This window comes from Anopheles stephensi, chromosome 2, assembly GCF_013141755.1.
Source record: "Anopheles stephensi strain Indian chromosome 2, UCI_ANSTEP_V1.0, whole genome shotgun sequence".
In the NCBI taxonomy this organism is placed as follows: domain Eukaryota; kingdom Metazoa; phylum Arthropoda; class Insecta; order Diptera; family Culicidae; genus Anopheles; species Anopheles stephensi.
Window position 1 is genome coordinate 30,467,003 of NC_050202.1, and position 25,304 is coordinate 30,492,306.

At 42.2% G+C, this 25,304-nt stretch overlaps 1 protein-coding gene across 11 annotated transcripts in view; it reads right to left on the reverse strand.

Annotated features, from left to right (window-relative positions):
- The window catches only part of LOC118503329 (glycine receptor subunit alpha-4), a 47,130-nt gene that overhangs the window by 7,831 nt on the left and 13,995 nt on the right, over positions 1-25,304 (reverse strand). For 7 of the 11 annotated variants that reach the window (XM_036036486.1, XM_036036483.1, XM_036036481.1 and 4 more), the window contains 3 exons: positions 16,588-16,664; positions 4,475-4,574; positions 1,222-1,376 (listed from right to left, as the gene is read on the reverse strand). In XM_036036486.1, coding sequence (XP_035892379.1) covers positions 1,222-1,376; positions 4,475-4,574; positions 16,588-16,664 — 332 coding nt within the window. Of the gene's footprint in view, positions 1-1,221; positions 2,465-4,474; positions 5,062-16,587; positions 16,665-25,304 lie in introns of those variants that run through there. The other 4 variants (XM_036036479.1, XM_036036478.1, XM_036036489.1 and 1 more) reach the window with 3 other exon arrangements.

The following is a 25,304-nucleotide window of genomic DNA, read 5'->3' on the forward strand; positions in this document are numbered from 1 at the left end:
TCTAACGAAACATCCGTACAATCTGCAGTAACCACAAGTATAAATTCGAACCAAACGGGCATCTTCATTGCCGTCCGTAGACTGAACAGTGTGCATCAAAAGTTTACCTTCAGGGGCAAAGGTTATCATAGACATTTCATCAGGTAATGCAAATTCCTGCATCAAACATCTAAGAACCGTACAAAAACCTTGAGCATGAACTTGCAGCCAAACTTGGAGGCCTCGGGCCGTACTTCATCTCTGCCCCCGTCTCCACCGCGGCAAACCTTCGCTTGGGACATTAACCGGAAGTTTTCCCGATGTATTACACGGCCATTAAAGGTAGGCACAGACATTAGCCGATAAGGGATTCAACGCAAACGATGCACGGTGCAAGGTCATTGAAAATCGCCCAATCGGGCCATTCATAGTGTAAGCGAACTACTAGCGACCCAGCAAGGAGCAAGGATGATCCAACGATCGATGGTTGTCGACATGCTCTGGGGTCAGGGTTGTCGGTGTGCGTTGATTGCTGAGCGAAAGCAGCACAGGCAGGAAGGAAAACTAAAATCAATTGCGATTGTAACGAGCCGACTGGCAATTACAGTCAGACAGCGCGGAGATGGGTTAATTTTTCACCAAAGGGAAGGTTTTGTTTTGTTTCCTTCCAGGTGGCCAGGTCATACTTAGTTCAGTATAGATATGTGTAGTAGAAATACACAACACAAAAAGAAAAATCCTTAAAACTGTTAAATCTAGAAGGCTTAGAAGTAAGAACTGTCAAAAAATGCTTAGCTGCTACTGTCAACAACGCGTAGTGAGCGTTGACATTTTTGACATTTCTGTCATGTTTATAAAAAAGCATTTGATTCTTGTAGAAAGGTAAGCGAACGCTATTGTTACATTCAGCAAAAAACACTAAGCCAAGCAATCTTGAACACTTATGCAGGAAACTTATACTAACGTGGAAAAACCGAAAAAAAATGTTATTACCTAAATTAAACAACAAAGTCCGTAGAAGAAAAAAAAACACAAAAAAGAGAATCGTGAGTAAAGAAGCGAAAGTAAAATGGAAAGATTTACAAGTCGAACGAGAACGGAAGAACCAGACTTAGTAAAAACCGATGATTAAAGATAGGAGAAACTTCCACACCACTACCACCACCACCACCAACTCCATTAGTTGTAGTGGTGGTGGTGCGCTAAAAAGGATTCCGAAATAAACAGTAAATGGCCATTTACCTGATATCTTCGAGTTGAGAAAGTACGGATCCGGTTGCCATAGATTATCGAAAAACTCCGGCGGAAGTATCACGTGATCGTCGCCCTCCTCGAAAATGTCGTCGTGCAGATCCAGCCGCGATTCGACCCACTTCTGATGCACGAACATATCTACTCTGGATATGGTGGCCGGTGCCGGTGTTGATTTGTTTCGTGAGATTTGTTTGGTTTGTGCCGGTTTTGTCGGTTTGGAATGGTGGTGGGCCGCCGCCGCCGTGGGAAAGAAGAGGCAAGCAGAACAACAACACGGGGGGAAAATTGCATTATTAATCGATTGCTTTCCCATCGTATCCACCGCCGATGATGGGTTTTCCACGACGTTTTGGAGTTGTTTTTGTATGTGTGTGTTTATGGCGTTGGTCTGCGTGTTGGTGTACTGGCAATGGGGGATGAGCGTCAGGATGGATGGCAGGAACGGGTGGATGGCATGCAAGAGGCAATAGTGCATCGAGGTGCAACAACCTTGGGCATCAAACCATTTAGGAGGTAAATGCATAGGTCTCAGGCCAGTTTATTGCGCTGAAGCAGTTGAGGGAGGGAAAATTAGCAAATAGAGGCAAAAAACTCAAAGAAAGAAGCAAACATTTTAGATGTACGATAGTGAAACAGTTTGTGGGCTTTCTCTTTCTATCCCATGGGTGCTTTGTAGCTGTCTCTCTTTAAGTGTTGCCCTTCGTAGTGGTTGGCCCGCTCGTGTCACTGGTGACAATTGAAACCGAGCACTTGCCGGAGGTGACACCGCCGCCATGTCACGGCGGAAGTGGGCTTTTGCAATCGAGCCCTCGCTAACCTTCTACCCAACTGTTATGGGCTGGTGTTTAGAGTGGGTTAGAACTCCTCCCTTTGTTAGGGCACCCATCCAACGGTGGTTTGGTCGGTGGTTTTGGGTTCCGGGGAAGGCGCTCGCTCTAATTGAAGGACACCGAACGCCAATTTCTGGTGCGCCATTTTGGTGCCTCCAAAGCCAGGAGGCCGTGCTACAACAGCGAACGTCATCCGGGGCGAAACAGGTTTGCGTTCGGGAGTAACCCGAATGTGTGTGTGCACGTTATTTTCATGGTCGCCGTGTGTGTGGTGGAGTACTGAAGTTTGAATGATAAACGGAACAATAAGTGGCGATCGAACGCGACCACCGTCAGCCAGTGAGTGGTTCCAGTCGTCTTTTATTCGAAAGATTTCAATGGTAGCTTTTGTGTGCCAGATTGGTAAATCTAGCTTAATTGACCTAGAGGTTGACGTGTTTGATGTATTTATTTTGCACCTGAATTATGCTTTTTATGCAGTTTTGTAAACGTTTTTAAAACGTGTAAATATTTTTTAATAAAAATACGTAACAGGATAGAACTTGATGTGAAATTCGTCGCTTTAAAGAAGTTCCCAACTTAAAAAGCACCTAGAACAATTTCTAGGACCGATCATGATCAGCTGATCGTTTTAATAGTATTTGGCAGAATCTTGCAACTGTTACCATTTTAAAGAATTACAGATTAAGAAACTTGAACAAAGTCATTATAAAACCTAATTTTCTATGAACTATTAGAGTGTTTCAGTGTAGTTACAGTTAGAACAAAAAATCTTTTTTAAGAGATATTGTATCTTTTGCTGCGAAATAAAATTTAGTTCCTGGACTTAGAATTTTTATTAGGGCAAAGTAGCAACTTAAGCAATCTGTTCAATACTTCTTCTTCTTCCTTGGCACTACAACCTCGAGAGGTCTCGGTCTACCGTTTATGGCTTTCTGTGACTTAATTTTACCCGTAGTAAATTAGTCAGCCCTACGTACGGGGAAGCAGTCTTGAATGGGATTTGAACCCCGACCCTGTCGAGTGAAGATTGGCGCCGCTGTCGCCTCTCTGACAGTCATACCACCGCCCCTGTTCAAAACAAAATATTCAAATTGCTTAATTTTTACAGTTCTATTGCTTATAATTAACTAACTGCAGACGATGGCCAATTTGAGGAGCTTGCCTGTTTGTTGCAGCAGAAAGATACATAGGGTACAGATTTTTGAATTTGTTCATTCGATGATCCTTGGAAATCCTTCTAATTATTTTATTTTGTATCGTTTTTCTGTTATATACAAACGATCAATTTCAGCTATGGTTTAAAAATGAGGAACTGCTATTGAAAATTAATATCCCTCACAAATATTACTCCTCTACCAAACAAGTTTCGAAAATGAGACAGATTCTGACAGTCAAACAGCGTTGTGTGGTCGTAAAATGCAGTTGAAGCAGTTGTGAACGTAGCCTAGTGATATTAATATTGTAAACGCTAAAGTATCCGCTTGGGGCGGTTCGGTGGCGAGGGGACAGCGGCGCCGGTCTTCATACGGCAGGGCCGGGGTTCAAATCCCATCCAGACCGCCTTCCCGTACGCAGAGCTGACTTCTTTGATACGGGTAAAATCAAGTGATAGAAAACCAGAAATGGCAGGCGGAGACCTCACGAGGTTGTAGTGCCAAGAAAGAAGTAGAAGAAAGTACCAGTCTTAGAGCCACTCGAGTGGTATAGGCAATATTTGTGTAGAATACTTTTTGGATGTGCGATTTGATCAGCACTAAATCGATATCCAAAGTAAATTTATTATTTAAACAATTCGTTACTAATTATGTTGACAGTTCTAACGCTTCTAGATTAGAATAAATTGCACCAGATGGCGCTTTATTAGTTTTAGTGATTAGCATCTGTTTATAGTTCTATTTAAAATTCCAAATGGCCCAAAATATGCCGAGATCGATGTATTTTAGCACCAAGACCCTGATCTCTAAATCAAACTTCTAGCTAAAAAGGATTTGTTCTTTTCAAGACAAAACTTGGCTATCCTGCTTCAGGAAAATAGAGATTTGTTTTTATTCTTCAATAATGGTCTTTCCGTATTGCTAGGAAAATAGAGTTAAGAAAGCCATAAATTAAAGGCCAGGACCTGCCGATATTGTAGTCCAAGAGTAGAATCTTTTTTTTTTTTGAAAAGTGTTTTAAATATTATGACGTATTTGAATGCATATTTTATTTCTTTGTATGGAAATTTTATATTAACAATTTTTCCAATAATTTATCATGCGTTTGGCTATGATTATTTGGGCGGGATAACAAAACAAACAAAAATGTGAATTACGGAAAAAAGGAGTCAAATGTGTTTGCTGGCACATATGCGTAGGGTGTGGAGTGTACTATCTATGTTTGGTTATTGTTTGCTTAGCTGCTTTCGATACCTAAAATCCATATCCTCGACATTTATGGAATTGATATCTACCACGAATATACTGAACTCTACCACAACCGGGCTGCCTTTTTGTGACGGTGGCCGAACCTCTGAAATGAAAAGAGAGAGAGAGAGAGAACGAGAGAGAGAGAGAGAGAGTACAGAATCATTACACAAATATTGATTTATATAGAAAAAGCTGACGAAAACCTGTTTAGACATTTAAGGCGGTGTGTATGTGTTTGGATGTTTGGTTCAAAAATAGAACCGTTCTGCGTACAAAACCATGCCGGTTCCGGAGTTGTTTTTCTTCATGCGTGCATTTATTTCCGGATCGGAACACAACGCACAACAACCGGTTCGGATGTTATTTACCGATGCAAGCATACCCAAGCACCCGTCGTAAGACTCGCTGCCAAGGGCACACGGCTGCATTGGCCTTGGGAACTTATTACGAATAGTGGCGCGGGTGCGACCATAAATAAGTGGCCGCACGTTGCAATTGCAAGTTGCACTTCCGAAATTCGTAAAACATTTCCGGACGCTCCGGGTGTAGTGCTTGGCGTAGCACTTGCTTCGGTTACTGGTGTGTGTGTGTGTGTGTGTGTGTGTGACTGATGAGAAGAAGGTGGCGAAGTGCATTCTAATGAACCTAATTAGTTGTGAACAGCTATTTTCATGGTAAGCTCAGCAAAATTCAGAACATAAATTCTATCGAAGTGTGTGTTGCATAAAAAGTCAAGTTTGTTGGTAATTAGCATATTTTATGCAGATATGAATATAGACTTCGAATCAGGCAGATTTATATTTTATGCTCCTGCTGTCCTCGAGGTCCTGCCATTCTAGTTGAAACTGTTTTTTTATCCGTCCGGAAGTAGTGCATTGTGTCTGGATTAACTGAGGATGTGTGATAAGATGACGATCATATTAAAAACATAATTGACTGCACCGAAAGTCATTGTACCAACATCAACGAGTCAGTTGGATATATTTTTGAAAACGCAATCAGAAAAATCTTTTTGGAGAACGAGGCTGCTCGGACGCAGTTCGGGATATCGGCAGATCGCCGAATGTTCCTGTTCGTGGGCTGCTCAAGGGGCAAGATTGATGTCTGCTTGAGAATTTTTAAGTTCTGCTGAGCGAATGGTATAGTATAGTAGGCTTCTTTGCCTAACGACCTCTTATCTTAGGTGTTGAATGCCATTTCTGGCCTAATGGACTTAGCAATTCCACGTAGTTCCACGTAGTTGGATAGCCAGTCCTCACTACGGGGGAACGGTCCGGATGGGATTTGAACACCGGTTCTGTCGTATGAAGACCGGCGCCTTATGCATAGGGGTTTGGTATGGCGTAGGCGATCCCATAGGATCCAGAGCAAAGACAAATCAGAGAACACAAAAACTAGAGTGCTGGATGATCACTGACTCTACAAATCCATGGAGGAACACAAGAAGAACACGCTCTTGCAGTTCCAGTTTTCCAGTTTTACTGAGCAGTAGAAGCTTTCTAGGGGTAGATGCGATAGCGACGCCGCTTTTCACACGACAGGATCGGGGTTCCAACCAATTAAGCGGTATAAATTGGCAGACCTAATAGGTCGTTAGGCAAAGAAAGAAGAGGAAAAAGCTTTCTAGCAGAATGTCTTCAGAGTTGGACAGAGAACCTCGAGGTCAAAAAAATCCCCGAAAAGGTGTGGCAACACGTAATGTATTAGGACTTCTAAGTTGAAGTTCAATAAAAAATTTGTGCCTGCCAAGGATGCTTGCTAGACTTCCAAAATTAATAGGTTCAGTGCTTCCCAAGTTGTTGATGAACTTCATCCTGCAAACATCGAACATTATCATCCAATCAAGGGTTCGGGGTTGAGCAACAGGTATCTATTTAAACAACAGATCACCTGTAACCCAAGAGGTTGATTAATGAGGTTGAGGTTTTGCTGTTTAAAAATTTGATAGAATGTCCCTATAAAGAATCAAGTAATAAAGAACCGAATCCGGGTCTTTAAGTAAATCGAAGTTTCCAGCTAAAATATTTAACAAACTGATAAAGAAATACCAACTCCGAACTACAACTGTTGGCGTTTTATTACACATTTTTATCATTCCGATTATCCTACACCCTTTGCCTTGTTTGACTTAAAGCATTCTTGGCCAAGCAAATCATAATTCCAAATTAAAGCTCTGATAATGCCTCCCACTCCCACTGCAGACCACCACCAAACAACAGCCAAAGTAATCACTGCAAATGGCTTAGTTGTCAAGTTGCCAAATGGTTTGTTGAAAACGGACAACAGGAGGGATAAGCATAAACGGTTTCCATCCCAAATCCGTTCATGCCAAATTTGGAAGAACGATTATTGTTTACCGGCTCATTTCTTAATTAAATACAACCAAACTTCAGCAGGTGGATTTCCGTGCCGTGCCGTGAAAAGTTTTGTGCAAGCAATACGGTCTGGCCGTTCTACACGAATAAGCGAGAAAGGGGTTTTGTATGTTTTCCTCCATGCAGAGGAAACGAGAGAAAAAGGAAGAAAATCCTAGTGCTTTAGTTATTTGCATCGTTCGATCGATTAGCAATCGGTTTGCTTTCATATGAATCAATCAAACTTAACATCCAATTTAAAATTGCTAAATTGATTGGCGTGGTGAAAGTATTGTCTCATCAATCGTTTGATTACTAAAAATAAATAAATAAAACTCCTTCATTAATAATGGCATGTCCTGTAGACAGTATAAGCCAATTTAACTAACCAACTGATTGATATTTAGCGGATTAATTTGATTTGAGTAGACAATATTATTAATATTAAGTGTCTGTTGATAATTTAATTTAATTCAATACAAACCGACATGAAGAAATAAGCATGCATATCAGTAAGCGACAAAAATGCCCTCCTGAGGCATACAACTATGTGGTATAATCGTGTATAGCTGCCCTACAGTGTTGCTACTGGTATTACTGGTATAGGATCAGCAGCATTATAGTGGCAGCGCCGAATGCACCCGTTTGTAACGAAAGCGTGAGAAGATTAAAACATTTCCTTCTTGGTACGCCGAATTGTTAGGTCGTAGTTCAAATTACCTAAAATAAAACCTTATTTTAGTTAGTTGAAGTTAGGCAAAAATAAGGTTAGGATTAAAATGTTAATGTTAGACTTAGACGCCTTGTTGCTTCTTATTACCTCCATACTACAGCAGTATGGTCAAATGTCTCTACGTCTTGAATAACTACGAACCATTACTCGGTTGACAAGCGTCCTCTGGTCTTACGTGAGGTCTGGTAACTTCATGCTAATGAGTATAAGACATGGGACATTATGACTTCAATATCTTACTGTGAATGCCAATAGTTCTGAAACTGTCTACTGAATGATCCTTCCTGCAGTGAGTGCCTGGGGATAAGTTAACGTTAACAGATGTAGACCACTTAATAGTGATGGACGGATCGACCTGAACCAATCGGGTCGGAGCCATCCTTAAGCGACCCGTAATCATTCGGTTCGTATTTTTAGTTCCAAGGAGTTCGGATCGATGAGTTTTCTAATACATTAAGTTGACCCGAGCTCGTTGTCGAACTCGCTTCCTAGTTCGGAACGAACTCGACTCCGGGTTGGTCCGTGAAAAGTTTTGTATGACCTATCACTGCTACTTAAGAATCAAGCATATATTCATAAATAGCAATCGAATTTCCAAACTTACTCGAAAGAATGCTGTAACTACCATTAATTTATATATTTATTATTACGGTTTTATGCCGTATTGTCACCACCGCATGTGATGAAAAAATGATGTGGGAACAACTTGTCACCATACGTCACTAGCGCCATCTAATGGATTTAGCGAAGTAGCGCCTCCAATCGTCACTATGGGATTAAGTGTGGTTTATAGATACTTTTTATATATCTACTTTTCCTTCTTCTTCTGTTTTGAAACAGGATCTAACCTTGTATGTAGAGGAGCACTTGCTGTTCTTTTCACATATTTAAAGGTTAACTGCTTCTTCTTTGGCTTCCGACTGAGTCCAGGGACTACGCTGGAGTCATCTGCCTTGAGGGGGGGTTTGTTGTTTTACCGCATGTAGTCTTGTTGAGTTTGGGGCGGTCCGGTGGTCGAGACGACAGCGGCGCCGGTCTTCACACGGCAGGGCCGGGGTTCAAATCCCATCCAGACCGCCTCCCCCCGTACGTAAGGCTGACTACTTTACTACGGGTAAAACTAAGTCACAGAAAGCCAGAAATGGCAGGCCGAAGAAGTCTTGTTGAGGAGGTTGACATATTGTTACGCTTATCGTCTGTGGTTCGTGGTTATGGTGCTTATTTTCAAACAGATATTTCCGCTTCTTTCATGAATTTGATTATTCTTTTGATCATGCTTCCATTCTGGTCTTTCCATTTCTCTTGAAATGTTTCGAAGGAGGTGTCGTACTTTTTTATTTGAGTATTGTATCTGTTGCAGTAGAATGTGTTGTAAATTCCTGTTTCAGGAACGTTGCATATCTCGCAGTTTCCATTCTCCGTTATTTTCATAATACTAAGCCAATATTTAGACAAATCATGTCCAGCTATAATTTTGTTTGTCTGTTTGATTTCACGGGGTGTACAACTTGATTTATAATGCCATGGGTTGTCTTAAAACCTTTTTGGAATCTAAGAAATGTTTGTCCTTTTTTATCAAAAAAACGATTATAGAATACAAAACCGATGAAACAGATAATAGTATGTTTCGTTTGTATAACTTGAGAGATTTTTTTTGTAGCTTTTCAAATAGGTTTATTAAAACACCTGCTTTGTCATCGCACGTGTCTAAATTTGAGCGCTCAGACATGACTCTTTTGTTCATGGTGATAGTTTTTCATCCTAGGATATTTGTCTTACTGTTTGTGGGAGGCGTGTGGCTTGTGGGAGTTGTTTTTTCTTGTAGACGTTTGTGGGAATAATTTTCCCCTTCTGTCTGCTTTTAACCATGATGAGTGCCCTTATTTAGCAAAATTGCCGAGCAGTGCCGTAGGTTGACACTTGGTGTCTTGTAGATATTCTTTTTTCCTGTTTTGGGGGCAGGACACGCCATAGTGCACTGTAGTGATGGGCAAAATGACGGTTTGGTCGAAATCGATACCGGTGCGCGCCGATTTTTTTGGAATTGATTCCAAAGAGTAGGTCCGGAACATATTTCGGAACCGATTCCGGATCCGGTTCCCGATCCGATTCCCGATCCGGTTCCGGAATTGAATTTTTATTTGTTTATTAATATTTATTACTATTATTTAAAAAATACAAGAGAAATACAAACTGATGTTTTTTGATTGACTAAATATTGCCGTTTTATTGGATTTTTGAAATTGTGACTATAGAAAAAATGCAAAAAAAAACAGCTTGAACACGTCGTCATCCAGAATCACGTCGGCAGGTCTGACTAACTGCTATGGGAGTAAAACTAAGTCAAGGAAACAAAAATTGGAAGGCGAAGGTCTATCGCGGATGTAGTGGCCAGGTAAATGGCCATGTAAATCCGGGCCAGGTATTGAACAATAAAAGCCATCATACAATGGACGTATCGAACCAAGGAGCGGTAGAGCATCTTGATGGAGACCGGGTCTGTCGCGAGCAAGTTGCTTAGCAAATCCATCAGCTGGTTGCTCTTGAAGTCGACGTGTTCAAGCTGTTTGTTTTGCATTTTTCTATAGTCACAATATAAAAAATGCAATAAAACGGCAATATTTAATCAATCAAAAATCATCAGTTTGTATTTTTCTTGCATTTTTTTAAGAATAAAGATGAATATTATTAAACAAATAAAAATTCAATTCCGGTACCGGATCCGGAATCGGATCCGTAATCGGATTCGGAACCGGGTCCGGAAGAATATAAGATCAAACTTTAACACATGCCACTATCATTCATACCTAAATAATATCAACAGCCGTATACAACCAGCACGGCTTTATTCACTACAACATGTTGGTAAGTTGTGTTTTAACGAATATTCTCCAAACTAGCGGTTACAAATGTGAATAATACGTGAATAAATGTAATATTATTATGTTCGTCGTATCTTTACTACTAGCAGCTGCTAATAGCAGTGCAGATCCTGATTTATTAAACACCACCAAAAACTCATACGCTGTATCTAAAACCGCATCGCACACCAAACAAAAGATTGACGTGAGTTAATATATCACCACGCGGATGCAGCTCATTGTTTTTTTCCCCCCGACCAAAGAAAATTCGCACATCGAATAGCAGCAAAGAAAATAGAGAGCATTCAGTGCCTCACAGCACGCAATGTGTTTTCCACCCCGTTGGGTTCGCTACAGCAACTGTGGAGGGATTTTCCCAAGACGCCCAGGGAAAACCCCACACCTACCGGGTTTGATTAATAAATGATGCAATGCAGGCGAATGGATTATTGTAGCGTTCGGTAGGTGTGTGTGTGTGTGTGTGTTGGATCACCTCCATCCGATGGTATTTACGATTCGGTGAGTTGGACATCGGGGGCGCTTTTTCTGCAGCATTGACACCCTAGGTTAGGTCATTTGCCCCGAGCCGGTGTGAGCTCGGCGTGGTTGGGAATGAATATGAAAATGTGTTCTGTAAGCGCTTGGGCAAAAGGATTATTAGTTGTCTAGGCAATCAAGTGGGTGCTAATCGACGCGGGAATCATTTGTATCCAAGCTGGTGGATTTATTCTTAGTCACTATGGTTGTAGGCATTGGATTCGGAAGGGATTGATGATGTGTACAGGCGAAGAAGTAGATCGTAGGCTACCTTCAACTATTAGAAGATTCTCAACGACCCACTCTAAAGTGGTTTAATTGTAGTCATTGGCTGAATGGTATAAAGTACATTTCCTGAACTATGTCAAGGCTGAAGGTAAAAATCCCGTTTGAAGACTCAGAACTCAGACTGCAGAACTATTCTGCTATTCAGACTGCAGAACTGAATATTGCCATGAAGGGCAGGAGGTCTTAAGGACTCTGTTTCATTTAGACAAGATAGATTTCCAACAGTGAAATTGTGTCCTAATCTCAAATAATAGGACTGCAACATCCGCAATTGTTCCCTATCTTGTCGACATATTTAAAGACTGGTTGAAATCTGTGGTTTGATCGTCTGAACTTTTGATTTGAATTTCTTTTTTCTCTTCATTTTTGTGGCCTTCTGGTTCTGTCTCGACTTGAAACAGCGAATTCTTGGCATTGTCCAAATTTTAAACACTGACAGTCGCTTCCATCTCAAAAACATTCCAACACACGCCCTCTTCATACTCCTGATCGATAGATGTTCCAAACAAAACGCAAGTATTGAAAATACCATCCCCACACCCAAAATGGTCCAGGAAATAAGTAAATCGTGTACTTGAAACGCACGCGCTCCCTCATCTTCAGGCACTGTCCACTCCGAGCCCATAGTGGTCTTGGTGTCTCTACCACTGTGATTAATCCAATTCCGCGTTGTCCAATAGCGAAACAGATCACCCTCAATGAAAGCTGTCCAGTGAAAATCGAGCACCTCATCGAACGGGGAGTAGTAGAACAGAACGAACGTATCCTGAAACGGTGCCAGTCGTTCCGGTACCAGATGGATCGCGTGCCTTCCTTCTCCACTCCAGCGTTCGGCAACATCGCACGGTAAAACCATATGGAACTTGCTAAGCTCATCGCCGGTCGGTTTGTACAGTAGGTCCACCTCACGCGTAAAGTTTACCGAGCTAATCTTCTTCACGTACTGGCTGACGTAGATTGGCATCTCGGACCGGTTAACTTCGTCCACCGTGCGAAACTCGGGATAGTAAAGACTTTGCGAGAGGCGTGCAGTGAGCACCGACTGGTAGACGGTGACGAGAATGAGACTCGCATATATGTACCCGGTCAGTATGCAGTTGCCGGCCGACGTATCCGTCCCGGCACGCGGCGGTCCATTGATGAACGTTTGGAAAATGTCAAAGTTAACACTGAGGAATGTGCGGGCTCTCAAATACGCATACCGATGCAGCAGATAGCTCGTGAGTTCGGACACAAGCAGCAATGCAAGCCACACGCTCCAACGAAACGGATCGGCCAACAGACGTATGAACGGAATGCGATCACTTCGGGGCGACAGTATGCAGTGATAGCTGAACTGCTTCAGCGGAATGCGTCGGATCGGATGCGACTGGAACGTGTCGTACACGATGCCAAAGTCCATCGGTTTATTCTGCCGCCATTTGTGCAGATTGTTCGTGTGGATGCGATAGCGTGCGTTGAGTCTACGGCTTAGTATGTCGATAAAATACCAGTACCGATTTAACGGCAGCAAGCGTTCTGTTTGATCTCCTCGGGTAAAGTAAATGGTAAGCTCGTAACCGTGCAGATTGCGATACTGTCGGCGAAACAGTTGCTCCAGCGAAGAAAAGGAAGGCCGATCAGGTTGGTGTAGGATGGCTGCCCGCATGAAAGGTTCCAAAGAAATGCAGTCAAACATGCCGAACAGATCGTAGAAAAGCACCACAATGTTGTACGGTCGATTGTACTGCTCGAAATGGAACACATCGAACGCATTCCGACTGGGGTACAGCAGCAGAACAACCACGATGAATCTTGCACTACCGAAAAAGTACACTTTTCGGCTGAAAAAGGAGTGAAACGATTGCACTCCCTGTGAGAAAGCCAGAAATGCATCGCTTAGTACAGGTGCTACCATACTTCCCAGCAAACATCACTTACGCTTGGCGAGTTGTTGACGAAGATAATGAAGTACTTCTTGGACGTGATGAACTGCTCGAGCGTATCGTCCTGCATCGTCAGCTGGTGGGCACACGATAACTCATCCAACCCATTCAACACCGTGCTCAGAATGTCGTTTGCCTGAGGATCTTCGTGGTAGCGCATAAACTTGAGCTGGTAGACGTTGTCGTCAGCACAGACTGGACGAAGCAACTCCAACAGATATCGGGTCACCGGTGCATCTGGCTGAAGGTATGACCGGCTCCAGTAAGGCAGGAAAAAATCGTGACGAAGTGCGTTCGTAACATGCCACCATGCAAAATTGGTCAGCAGGAGTGACAGCAGTGTCCAACCTACTGTAACCATCGTAGATACTATGACCATGTAATACTTCAGTACAATTTCACGCTACAAATTTGAAAGCACTTCACAGCACAGAATTATTCAGTGGAGTGCAATTTAGATAATGGACGTTTTTGACATGGAGTGCGCTATTTTCTGTAATTCCACCATGTTATTGGGTTAAGGTTTTGAATTCGTTACACATTCTCTGTTACTTTTTTAATTTTAAGAGATCGATTGTAAACTGTGAGATTCGTTAGATGACATGACTGCGTAAGGAGTAATGTATCAAAGCTGTGCTGGAGTCAAAGCGCAATATAGTGGAAACATAGATAACTTTAGAACTCTATGTATATCATCTAGGAATCTCTTCCATTTAAGATTAAATTTTCAATATTAAATATCATTAACATGTTTTTTGTTGCTATAAAGTCACTCAAAGTTTTATAGCTCCTCAAAATCAAGCACAGTGGTGCTCAATTTGACACTTTCAGTGACACATCAGTGCTCAATTTGACACTTTATTATATGAGTGTTTTATAAGTTTAAAATTGTTTGTACTCTGTAATTGTTAAGAAATGCAGTAAAGATTGCATATCGTATCAAACGCTTCAGACACCTCTTACTACCTACTGCAGATTGACGAATCTTATCCACCTAAAACATCTGTCATGGCGGACGTTGCAAGGGCTCTATAGTGCATTCATATTTTCAGCATTTCTGAGACATAGAGACTCTCTTAATGGTCTCTGAGATGAAACCCTCTTAACGCTGTTCTAGCACAAGATGCTTAGACGGCATTTTAGCCACAGATATGTGGAAGGGCACTGGAAGACCCGCTTCAATGATCAGCTTTACAAGCTGTGCGATGATTACAATACTCTTCTGCTTTCTTGGCCTAACAACCTTTCTTAATGCCTCCCATTTCTGGCTCACGAGACTTGTTGATACCGCATAGTTGATTAGTCAGTCCGCACTATGGGAGAACGGTCCTGATGGGATTTGAATCTCGGGTCCTGCCGTGTGAAGACCATCGCCGCTGTTGCAATTACCATCGAGCCGTCTCTATACTATCCGATAGCCGATTTCAATACTATGCAGGGATTCAGACTCGAAAGACTACGCACGGTTGGTCATGACGTAACACGGTTGGTCATGACGTAACCATAGAATTGAGGATTTCTTAAACAGACCAAAACCACGAAGCTGTTGTAGCACCCGATAAGCAGTAAGATAATGTTTATCATTACTTGGGACATTAATTTAGATTAAACGTCTTATCCTCCATGTTAAAGATGTGCTTCGTACGACTCCGTTGCTTAAAAACTTAACAAACAATAAAACAGTCAGCAGGTTGAGAATGTTAAAACATATGACCGGAGAGCCGTTTATTTCACCCCAGTACATAAAGAAATGATATATTTTCTATACAGCCTGCGTGGCAAAATGATTTTTACAATGATGACTACTTTTGATAATCAGATATTAGATATCTCTATACAAGTGACCATTAGGACTTCAAATATTTAGGAATACGGCCTACACCGGGGTTTCGGTTGGAATAGGAAGGGGAAGATGGTAAAAACCAGGGGTGGTGGTAATGGGCTACTACCGGAAAGAGGATACTAGCGACCGTTGGGCTATGCCGAACCGGTCGACTATCGGAGGGAGGGATTGGTCCGGGCAGTTGGACACGCCGAACAAGCCACGTCCCAGGGATGGAAGGGAATGGTGACGATCGTCGGGCAGTTCCAACTGATCGCGTATCAGATGGGAAGGTAAGGGGGGAAGGCTAGGGAGAGGGGGGGGGGGGGTTGGTACACACACGAAGTGTTTCTGTAGCGATGTACAGTAATTTTTACATTTCTGGCCTTTCCTCCGTGCGTCTGTTTGCATACTCCCCAGGCGCAAATCTTTTCAGTTAATCAGACAAACTGAACAAGTCCCTATCTTTTAATTACTTTTTTTTTGGTAAAAGATTCTAAAACCTATTGATCAAAGAAGCGTCCTGCAATCATATGAGTAGTGGTTAAGACAATTTAACTTTCTTCAGAAGTGTTCAGAGCCATCCAGAAGTTGGTTTATCCAATTAATTCTGCTTTTTTAGCATATCAACTGTACTGGGATTTTCAATGCAATATACATTTTAAGAAAAAAAATGTTAATGTAAAAATTTGATGAATATTTATCCAGACTTTTCGATTCGATTTTTTCACAAAGAGACCTTAAACGGCCTGGCCGTTCTTTATGATAAGGTACTAAACTACAATACCATTCGCTCTGCAGAACTCCAAAAATAGTCCTCAGGTAGGCATCATCTCCGCCCACCAGCAGATCTCGAATTGGAACGTTGGGCGTTCTGCCGATGTCCCGAACTGCGTCCAATAAGGAGGGTCGTGCTGCCTCGTACTCCAGACAAAACCATAAAATATGATCTATGTCATGGTATCCGAGGCCGCAGCCACATGTTTTGGAGTCGGCCCGTCCTATACGCTGAAGATGCGCACCCAATGCGAAATGGTTAGACCTAAGCCTAGACATCATTCGAATGAACGCTCATGAGATGCCTTGGAACCAGGGCTTCAAGCTAACTTGGGGAGTGATCGAATATCCCACGCTCGTCTGTGTCCCACATACTCTGCCACCGAGCCATGCAGAGAGATTGTGGGGCACGCATGTGCTCGTGAGGTAGGACCAGCCTATCAAAAAGAGACCCTTCCGAAGCGTCCTTTTTGGCCAATTGATCTGCCCTTTCATTGCCTAGAATACCGCAATGAGCGGGCAACCAAACAAGAGATATTCGGAAAGATTTTTCAAACAAGGAGCTTAAGACCTTTAAAATTTCTTTCCTACTTTATGACTGGCTTCTTAATTGCCTTCACAGACTTAAGTGCTTCGACAGCGCTTAAGCTGTGCTGATGGGTGCGTTCTGGCAGTGGATCTCTTTATGTTGTACAGGAGTATATCAGTTTAAAGATTTTAAACATGGCCAAAATAGCTATAACAATATATCGTTTTAAAGCCAAATACAACTGTTTTAAGTACTGTTCATGTCAACAACAAAAAAATGTCATGGCCTACCTTTCACATAGTCTTCCGGCAGTACCACCCGTGGTTTGAGTGTGTAATTTTTCGCCGCCACCACCTCCTTCAGAAAGCTGCAACGAAACAAGAAGAGAAGAGCATGCGTGAGTCCCGGTGGCAGAGTCTAGTGAACCGGTCGACGCGTAAAATCGGAAATGAAACCGATTCCGTTACAACGTTCCCGGAAGTGTTATTACTCTAATGGTATTAATCTATTATTAAGCGCACCACGTCTCGTGCCCTGGTGTGAATAAGAATGCTTGATCAAAGCTCCGATAGCAAGCAGACCTCCCTTCTGGGAGAGCTCGGCAGGGAGTGTTCCTAACCAAACGCATGTTTCAGCCCGTGTGTGTGTGTGTGTGGGATGTGTTGTATGCTCATCTACATAGTCCACCCATTGAGAAGCCTTTCCATGCCTCACATTGACTATTGAAGAAGCACTGACAGTTGTTGTCGTGATCAAATGGCGCGAAAGAGGACTCAGCATGTCCATGTGCGAGGTGTGTTCGGGGTTGTTTGGGCTGGGTGGAAAGATTTTCCGATGGGAAATGAATTAGCATAAAATGACGATACCGATAATGGTAAGCGTTTCGTGGCCCAAAAGCTCGCATCCGAGCGACGTAATTTCGATTGCACGCCAGCACGGTGCAATTGACAGCCGCAGACAACCGTCGAATCGCGATGGCGGCGAACTGGACAATTTCCGTCCCGCGAAATGAAATGTATTCGTTCTTTACTGGGGTGTATAAATAGTGTACTGATTATTGGCAAAGAAAATCGAGTATTATAATCCTAATCCACTCTGACTTTCTTTGACATTCTGGTTGTCAGTGCCGGTCAGTCTGACCGGAAGTATGAGTCTTGGAATATTTCCTTCTGACTGAAGCAAGTACACAGCATGTTTGGTGAGCTATTTTATTACGAGATCACGATAAAAAATGGAATGCTAGCAGTAAACGTTTCTAACCTCCATTTCTCCGCTCTAAGAGAATGCTCTACTGCTGCTCCAGCGCCGGCAATCAATTTTTGATGAATAAACATAAGTTTTTTTCGGGGGATTTAAGGAGTCACTCTTGGGCCACAGCTATTCAAACTAAATGGAGTGCACTCTTAACAACAGCAAATACGATACGAGAGAAAAAAGGAACAAAATGCTCAACTATTTAGAAGCTAAACAAAATGGCGTTAAAGAGCGCCCTGAGAGAAGAATTCTTGATGCTGTTTGGGCCCAGCACTCGTTTTACACTGACACGAGTTGAGATAATTATTTAAATTATGTGTTGAAGTGGTTGGTGCAAAAACGTGAGTGAATTTCAAAATTATACCATGCTAAACGCTGGGCAATTTTATCATTGAAACATGTCCACATCTCGTCTCTCCATTATGTTGCAATGTACATAAATGTTTCAAAATAGGTTTGGTACAGATTTTAAATCTTAATTTTTTATTTCACATTCTTCCTGCTCTAATAAAAAGTAATGAGTAGAGCAAAAAAAAAAAAATAGGCACGCGACCAAGAGACAACCTCGACTCGTTTGGACGTCTTGATTTGTTTGTCGCCTTGTCTAGACTAAACGCCGTTCATTAACGATACTCATCGAGCTTTGACGCCACCTAATGGTTTTAATCAAAATAAATTGTATTATCGGAGGCAAAAATCTATCGTGCGCCGCGCCACTCTCCGTCACGATGACAGAAGCTGGCGGAGGATTATTTTTTATAATTGTCACCCGTTTCGCGTTCCCCGTGCCCAAGCCCTGTTTCGCACCGTAATACGCATGGCCGATCGAAATAGTGCGGCTGGTCACACACAACTGGTGTAGTTTATGTGTTTGGTGTACCGGGCACGAACGGCGACACGGGCGCGAACATGAAAGCGCGTTGATGATAAACGGACGATAATAACCTCATCATTTGACATTCCATTCCGTTTCAATTCGGTCCCGCATCGTGCGATGGTTTGTGTGAGTTTGGTGTGTCTTTCCCGGATGATAAAATGATCCGATTTGCACGCATCTTGTTGACCAACCGAGCAGTCGGACCGAGCTATTTTGTTGCACCGGTGCAATTATTTCAAGCCCGGAAGCGACGGTTTGCATTCGTGCCCGGATTCATTCGGAGCAATCGAATCGTCCTGTTATTATTCTATTGCACTGCACGTTTGTGTCTAATGTACTCCCAAATTAGATGTGTTTTGCTGTAGAGAAATGGTGCAGACACTTCAGAAAGAAGAAGGTTGGTTTGCAATAGGGATAATGTGATTATCAGCAGCCAAGTTCACTCTAAATGCTTGAAACAATATTTTGTGCTTATGTTCGCTGAGAAAATATTGATAAGTTACATTTAATGCCTCTAAGATTCTTTAACATATTTAAGATATGATAATGTTATAATAGTTTCAAGGAACGATCCTCACTTTGCCAGACATGTGATCTTGGATCGGGGCTCAAATCCCATCCAAGACCGCCTCCCCGTACACAAAGCTGACTACTTTGCTACGGGTACAATCAAGTCGTCGAAAGCCAAAGAATGGCAGGCCGAGACCTCTCGAGGTTGCAGTGCCAAGGAAGAGATAATCTCATCGGCTCACGCTCATGGGATATAGACCGATAAGAGCTAATGGACATAAAAAATATAGATAATCCGTATTGAAGAATTGGTCTGGACAAGCAAATGATAGAATTCCATATTTATTTATTTAAGTATTGTCCTACAGATTTAAAAATCCAAAAGGGATCCATTTTCTTACCCCTTAAATCTTTTAACTAACACGCAATCCGATTCGGCTTTTGAAGGTGGCAATACTGTAGTGATAGTCAAAATAGTGAAAATGCATGTTAAAATCCCTGCAATAGGTTCATGTGCTGCATAGACAGATCTAGTGCGTAGTAAACGGATAAATTGGCCAGAGCGAATAACCCTTTCAGGCGCATTCATGTTGATGCTTCAGAGAAGAAAGATAGCATCAATTTCTGCATTGTGTTTGCTTTGTTTACAATGTTAAAGAAATGGTCATGGAATGTTAACTTGCTGTCCAGTACGGTTCCGAGATCGCGAACAGTGTAGCATCTGGGTAACTTTTGATCACATAGTCATTCCTCACAGGACGTAGTTTACGAGAAAAACTAAATCATTAACATTTATTTATCGAGAGCGTCATATCATTACAAACACACCAATTATAAAAAAACAGTTCACGGCCAACTGAAGACAAGTACAATCCTCCACGAATTTAAGCTTTACATTAATGTCGTCGGCAAAGCAAAGCATTTAAATGTCGTTGGTTAGAAGTGTGCTGTCATTAATAAATATAATAAACAGAAGTGGTCCTACATTGCTCCCCTGAGGAACTGCTGAGGTGCTGGCAAAAGCATCCGATACGCAATCTTCTATCTTAACCCTATATGTTCGACCTACCAAATAAGACCTGGCTCAAGCCTGGTACAAGATCTAGGCAAACGCCCAACCATTCGAGTTTTTTCACTAAAACCAGAGTCCATTGTTTTAATACATTTAGACGTGAATTGAACTAGGTTGGTTGTAATAGGCTCCTTTACTATATATGTACTGATACTGAGATATGTACTGCATACAAAGTGACATAAGGGCCGTGAAGACAAGCGATTCAAGTACTTTCGCAAAAGCTGACAGAGATGTGATGCCTCGGTAGTTTTCGATACAGTTTTGGCTTCCTTTCCTAAAGATCAGTATCATAAATGAGGCTTACCACGCATCAGGAAAACTTTTATGTTTAAGCGATAATGAACATAGGTCACCGATAGGACGACACAACGTTTCGGCACACTTATTAAGCAATGAAGAAGGGATTCCGTTAGGGTCAGGTGTAAAAGAAAATTTCAGCTTTCTGATGGCAGAAACAATCGCGTCTAGAGTCACAGGAATAATTGAAATGGAACAGTCGATAACATCTTTAGACAGGCGCTCGAGCATCGGTTTATGGCCAATATTGTTGTATTGAAAAACTTTTTTGAAATTGTCAGCGAAGAGTTGGCACTGTATGGTTACCCAGTGTTAAGGTTCTAGTAATTGTATGATCTTTTCTTTTGCTGTTAACATGGCTCCAAAATGCTTTAGGATTACGTGTAATGTTGGCTTGCAAACTATCGTTGTATTGGCGCTGCAGTGCAAGGCAGTGCAACCTGCGGTAATTGTTGACAACAGTTAATAATCTGATTCTATTTTCTGGTGTACTAGTTTTTTGTGTGATTTGAGCATTCTATTCGACTAAGGAGGAAACACCTTACGTCTAAATGATGCAGTACAGCCATGCGATAAGATATTAAAGAGCTTCTCAAGTTCTCTTGAGAATTAGCTCCGGATGAGCTTTTTCATGGTGGTGATCAAGTTCATGAGTCGAGACTTTCAAGATGTTTTATAGTCATCGTATCCCTTGCAAAGGAAATTTTTGTTATGACGAGTGTATTGGTTATGTCTGATAGCCGAGGAGAAAACGACGTCGTTCTTTGAAAGGCTGAATAGGGGATCAAATCCCTTCCGGACCGCTTCCGCGTACACATGACTGACTATCCTTTTTTCTTCTTATTTGGCTCCAAAACTTCGATAAATTTTGGCCTTTAGAGATCTTTCGAAGTTGTACAACCAAAGAAGAAGCGTTATTGGTGACCTTGAGACGGTCCGGTTCGGATCGACCGGACCGAGGATTCAGTCCGAATGTCTTCCCGTATACACAAGACTATTCCGCTAAGGGTAATATCAAGTCACAGAAAGTCAGAAATGACTGGCCGAGACCTTTCGAGCTTGAGGTACTACAAACATAAGAAGAAGACAGGTGACCTTCACGGAGAAGTATGCAAGACGTCATGGTACACTTACAACTCTCGAACCGAGATTCTCAATAGGAAATTACTGATCGTTAAGAGCTTCTATTGGAGAGCTTCTAGTAAAGGAGATTTGCTAGCAAAATGTTCCAAGCTGATTTAAAAACAGGATAGGTTGTTGTGTGAAGAAGTGGAAGTCATCATCATTAACTGATACTGTGCTTTTATCTCAGAATAGGTCCTAGCCCTGAGCTTCCAGTAGGTATCTACCATACTGACGATGGACATTTTTGAGAAGTATTTGACTGGTCCAGGGCTGGAGATACTTGGTGACACTATCTGCCACATTCCATGCCAGTATTAGCCAAAAAGTTCGTACTGCCCCAAGGTCCTCATTTGTTCGGCACATTTAATAGTAACCCAGACCGACGTCAGATCTGTATGAAATCCTGTCTATATTTGTACTTAATATTGACAGCAATTCTCAATAGTGGTCGCAAGTTCTTTCGAGTTTGTCAGACTTCTACTGGTGAGTAGATTTAATCCGTAAAAGCTCCTGTGTGTTTCCGACTGCAAATATTGGACAACAATTATTTGTCTATGAGTATCTAGTTATAGTTTGAAAAGGTCGGTTGAGTGGTAATGGAATAGATTTTCTGACGATTCTCGCATGATTTGAAGTTGCCATACATCCTACTTAGAATTGAAGCCCAAACACCAAGCTCCAGTTCTCAGTCCAGTATTATAGCTTAATAAAACAAGCACTTTAAACTACTCCACCGCATCTTCCACTGACATGTACCTTCCGCCCATCATGCCACACTTTTCCATGGCCGACAGCATTATACGTGCCAAGTAACACAAAAAAAGACGCAATAAACAAAGCCGAGAATCGCATCGTCAGACAGGCAACCATTTTCGGAAGGACAGTTACTATTCTACCGAAAACAGCTTTATTATGACAAGGCAACCACAAGCCACGACTATGGGTCGATGACGAGTCGCGTGTGTCTACCCGGCTTCGGCAAGGTAGGTAGGTAGGTTTTCCAAAAGAGAGAGAGAGAGAGAGAAAAAACGGTTACCTCGACCCCCTCCGAAGTTGAAGCTTAAATTTCGTCAAACTTCAGTTTATGCTTCGCTCCTTGAGGTTCAGTTTGCTTTCGATGGTTGGTGGCAAAAGTTTAGAGAGACAGAGAATCAGAGAGACACCCTCTTCCCTTTTGCTACCTCACGTCACAAAGAATTGGGCAAAGTTTGAGGAACTTTTTACCCCACTGTGGTAGGCACACGGTTTTAAAATAATTGCACCTCGGCACGGCAAAACTCTGAGCCAGATGAAGTCCTTCTTTTCCCTCGCAGTAGCTAGCCTCCAGTTTTTATGAACCATTTTTAGGGCCATCTTCGTACAATTTATGATTTTGCTCGCACACCGGTTTTGTTTTGGTCGTCGAATTATGTTCGACCGTTGCAAAGACAAGAACTTTATAGTACGGGTTTTAAAGCAGTGTTTTTGTTGCGCTGGAGGAGAAATAAAATGCATATTAAATGTTTAAAAAAATGGACGTCAATGCTTGTGAGTTGGTTGTAAGCCTACGATCAATTATTTCATACAACTTATAGTAAACTTTTTTCAAGTAAACCATGTTTGTATGAGTAAACCTTGCGAAAAGCTTTAAAGCAAATTTACTAAATCGCTTTTGTACCATCAGCCAAATTATTGCCATTTCCTGTGTAACAGTCAACGATAATTGCAGTTTCACTTCTATCCTCTTATTATGCATCGACCGGCTCGTTGAAAACAACCTCCAGCAAGAGTCACTAAAATGCTCCATTTTCCACCACGGTGCATTCGGTCGTGGCACGGAAAGCAAAACATTTTACAACGACCCGGTGTGTTGTTCCTTCGATTTCTGCACCGTGTACCGTGGAAAGTGACTGGTCGGGAAAACCACCACAGAACTGGCATAACAAAAACAACGTTCAGTGTCGAGATGGATCGGAACATGATGTATGCTTCCTTTGCATGCACTCGATGCCGAACTTGAAGATAAGGCCACCGCCGACCCGTCCGTTTTGGTCCGTGCCGACTTTTTGTTTTTGTTTCTTTGAGCTTTCTTGTGCTCCACACTCGGACCTCGGAGCGCTCGCGGAAGAAGGCACCATTTTAAGACACCGTTTGTACACTTAAATTTGGTTGTTGCCATAAATTAACACCGGACCGGTACCGGAGAAGAAAATGGTGCTTCGGTAGCTGAAATGAATTTACATATACTGACGCAGAGTTGTCAAACGTTTGTGAAGGTGAGGTGGTTTAGCTGTCCCAAGAAATAAAGAAATTAAGCAGTTAAGGTTAGTGAAGGCCATCGTAAACGTAAACTCGCGACTTATTTTAAAGTTTTTTTGTACAATTTCGCAAAAACTGTTTCGCGATGCGGCTATAGTGCCAAGTCCACTTCTCAATGACTCAAGCTATCTCGCGTAAGTCTTCTTTTATAAGCTGCAATTCATCCTCAACAGGTTCGGGTCAATCTATGAGTGCAACGAGTTCGAAATCCAAACTTTCAAGTGCAAATACCCGTAACTCCCATATGCTTTGCTGCACCCACGGGTCAACCCGAACTCGTTGCACCTACGGGTTGAACTCGATCCCTGTAGGGACGAACTCGACTCCTTGTCGATCCGTATGATCCTTCCCTAATGTCGACCATACTTTTTAGCGGTTTTACAGGTTTAGCGCCGTCGTCTGCCAATCCGTTATCCCGGCCGATCTGGCGCACGCATCGACGCCATCATTCCATCTCAATTTGAGCCTACCACGCCTCCTCTGTCCGTGTGGACAGCCTAAAAGGACTTTACGGGCTGGGTCGTCCGGTGTAATTCTCGTGACGTGACCAGCCCACCGGAGCCTGGCGAGTCTTATTCTCTGCACGATGTTGAGATCATCCTACAGCTCGTAGAGCTCGTCATTGTAGCGGCTCCTCCATTGTCCTATACTTAAGCCAAATTTTCAAGATTAGGCTCAATTCCCAATTTTCTTTTTTAGACTCTTTTGGAGGCTCCTTTCGCCATTGTCCCTTATTCTTCTATGAAGTACCTTATATAAGGACCCCTATACGAAGCCTCTTATATAAGGCACCAAACACGAGGTCCCTTACATTAGGCCCCTCTCATGAAGCAGCCGACGGAGCCTAAGGCGGCATGATGTTGTAGAGTTCTTGATCTTTCCAAATCAGAATATCAATCTTCGTCAGCTGTCAAAGACAATTCGCAAAAAAGAAAGAGTCGAATTGTAGACAGAGAGGCATCTCACTCCCTGAATGCAAGAAGATATTGGAGGAGGAAGGTTCTGAGCTTCCGATGTGAAAAAGCATACTCTCTTCTTGGTCTAACGACCTCTAAGGTCACTTAGAGATTCGGCCACTAGACCGCCCTGTAGACGTAGTTGACTGCGGTAGAAAAAACCACTGAACCGACAGAAGAAAACCATTAAATTAAAAGACACCTAGTCTTTAATACCTTACGAAGGAGGATAAGTTGCACTTACTGCTCATCCTATGATGTCCTGGATTAATGTCTTATTGATCTCCTCAGTCTGGTATGTCTTGTCCTGAGATAGTATTCGTTCGTGGTTTGAATTAACTTTAAGTGAATAGTCAATCCTCGGCATGAAAGACAGGATCGATGAGCGGCTTTATTTTGGAAAATAGGCTGACTTAAGTACATGTATAAATTAAATCATTTTACAGGGGTTTTCAGTTGATAAGGCAATAGCATCCATTGTTATAGTAGTCTCCTTAGATGAAATGGTAAACAAAGCTAGTTGGTATAAAAACGGCTTCAGATGACAGGGGAATCAAATACCTTTTATAGGCCTATTTCACGTGGTAAATTTGGTTGGAATAATTCCGGAATTTC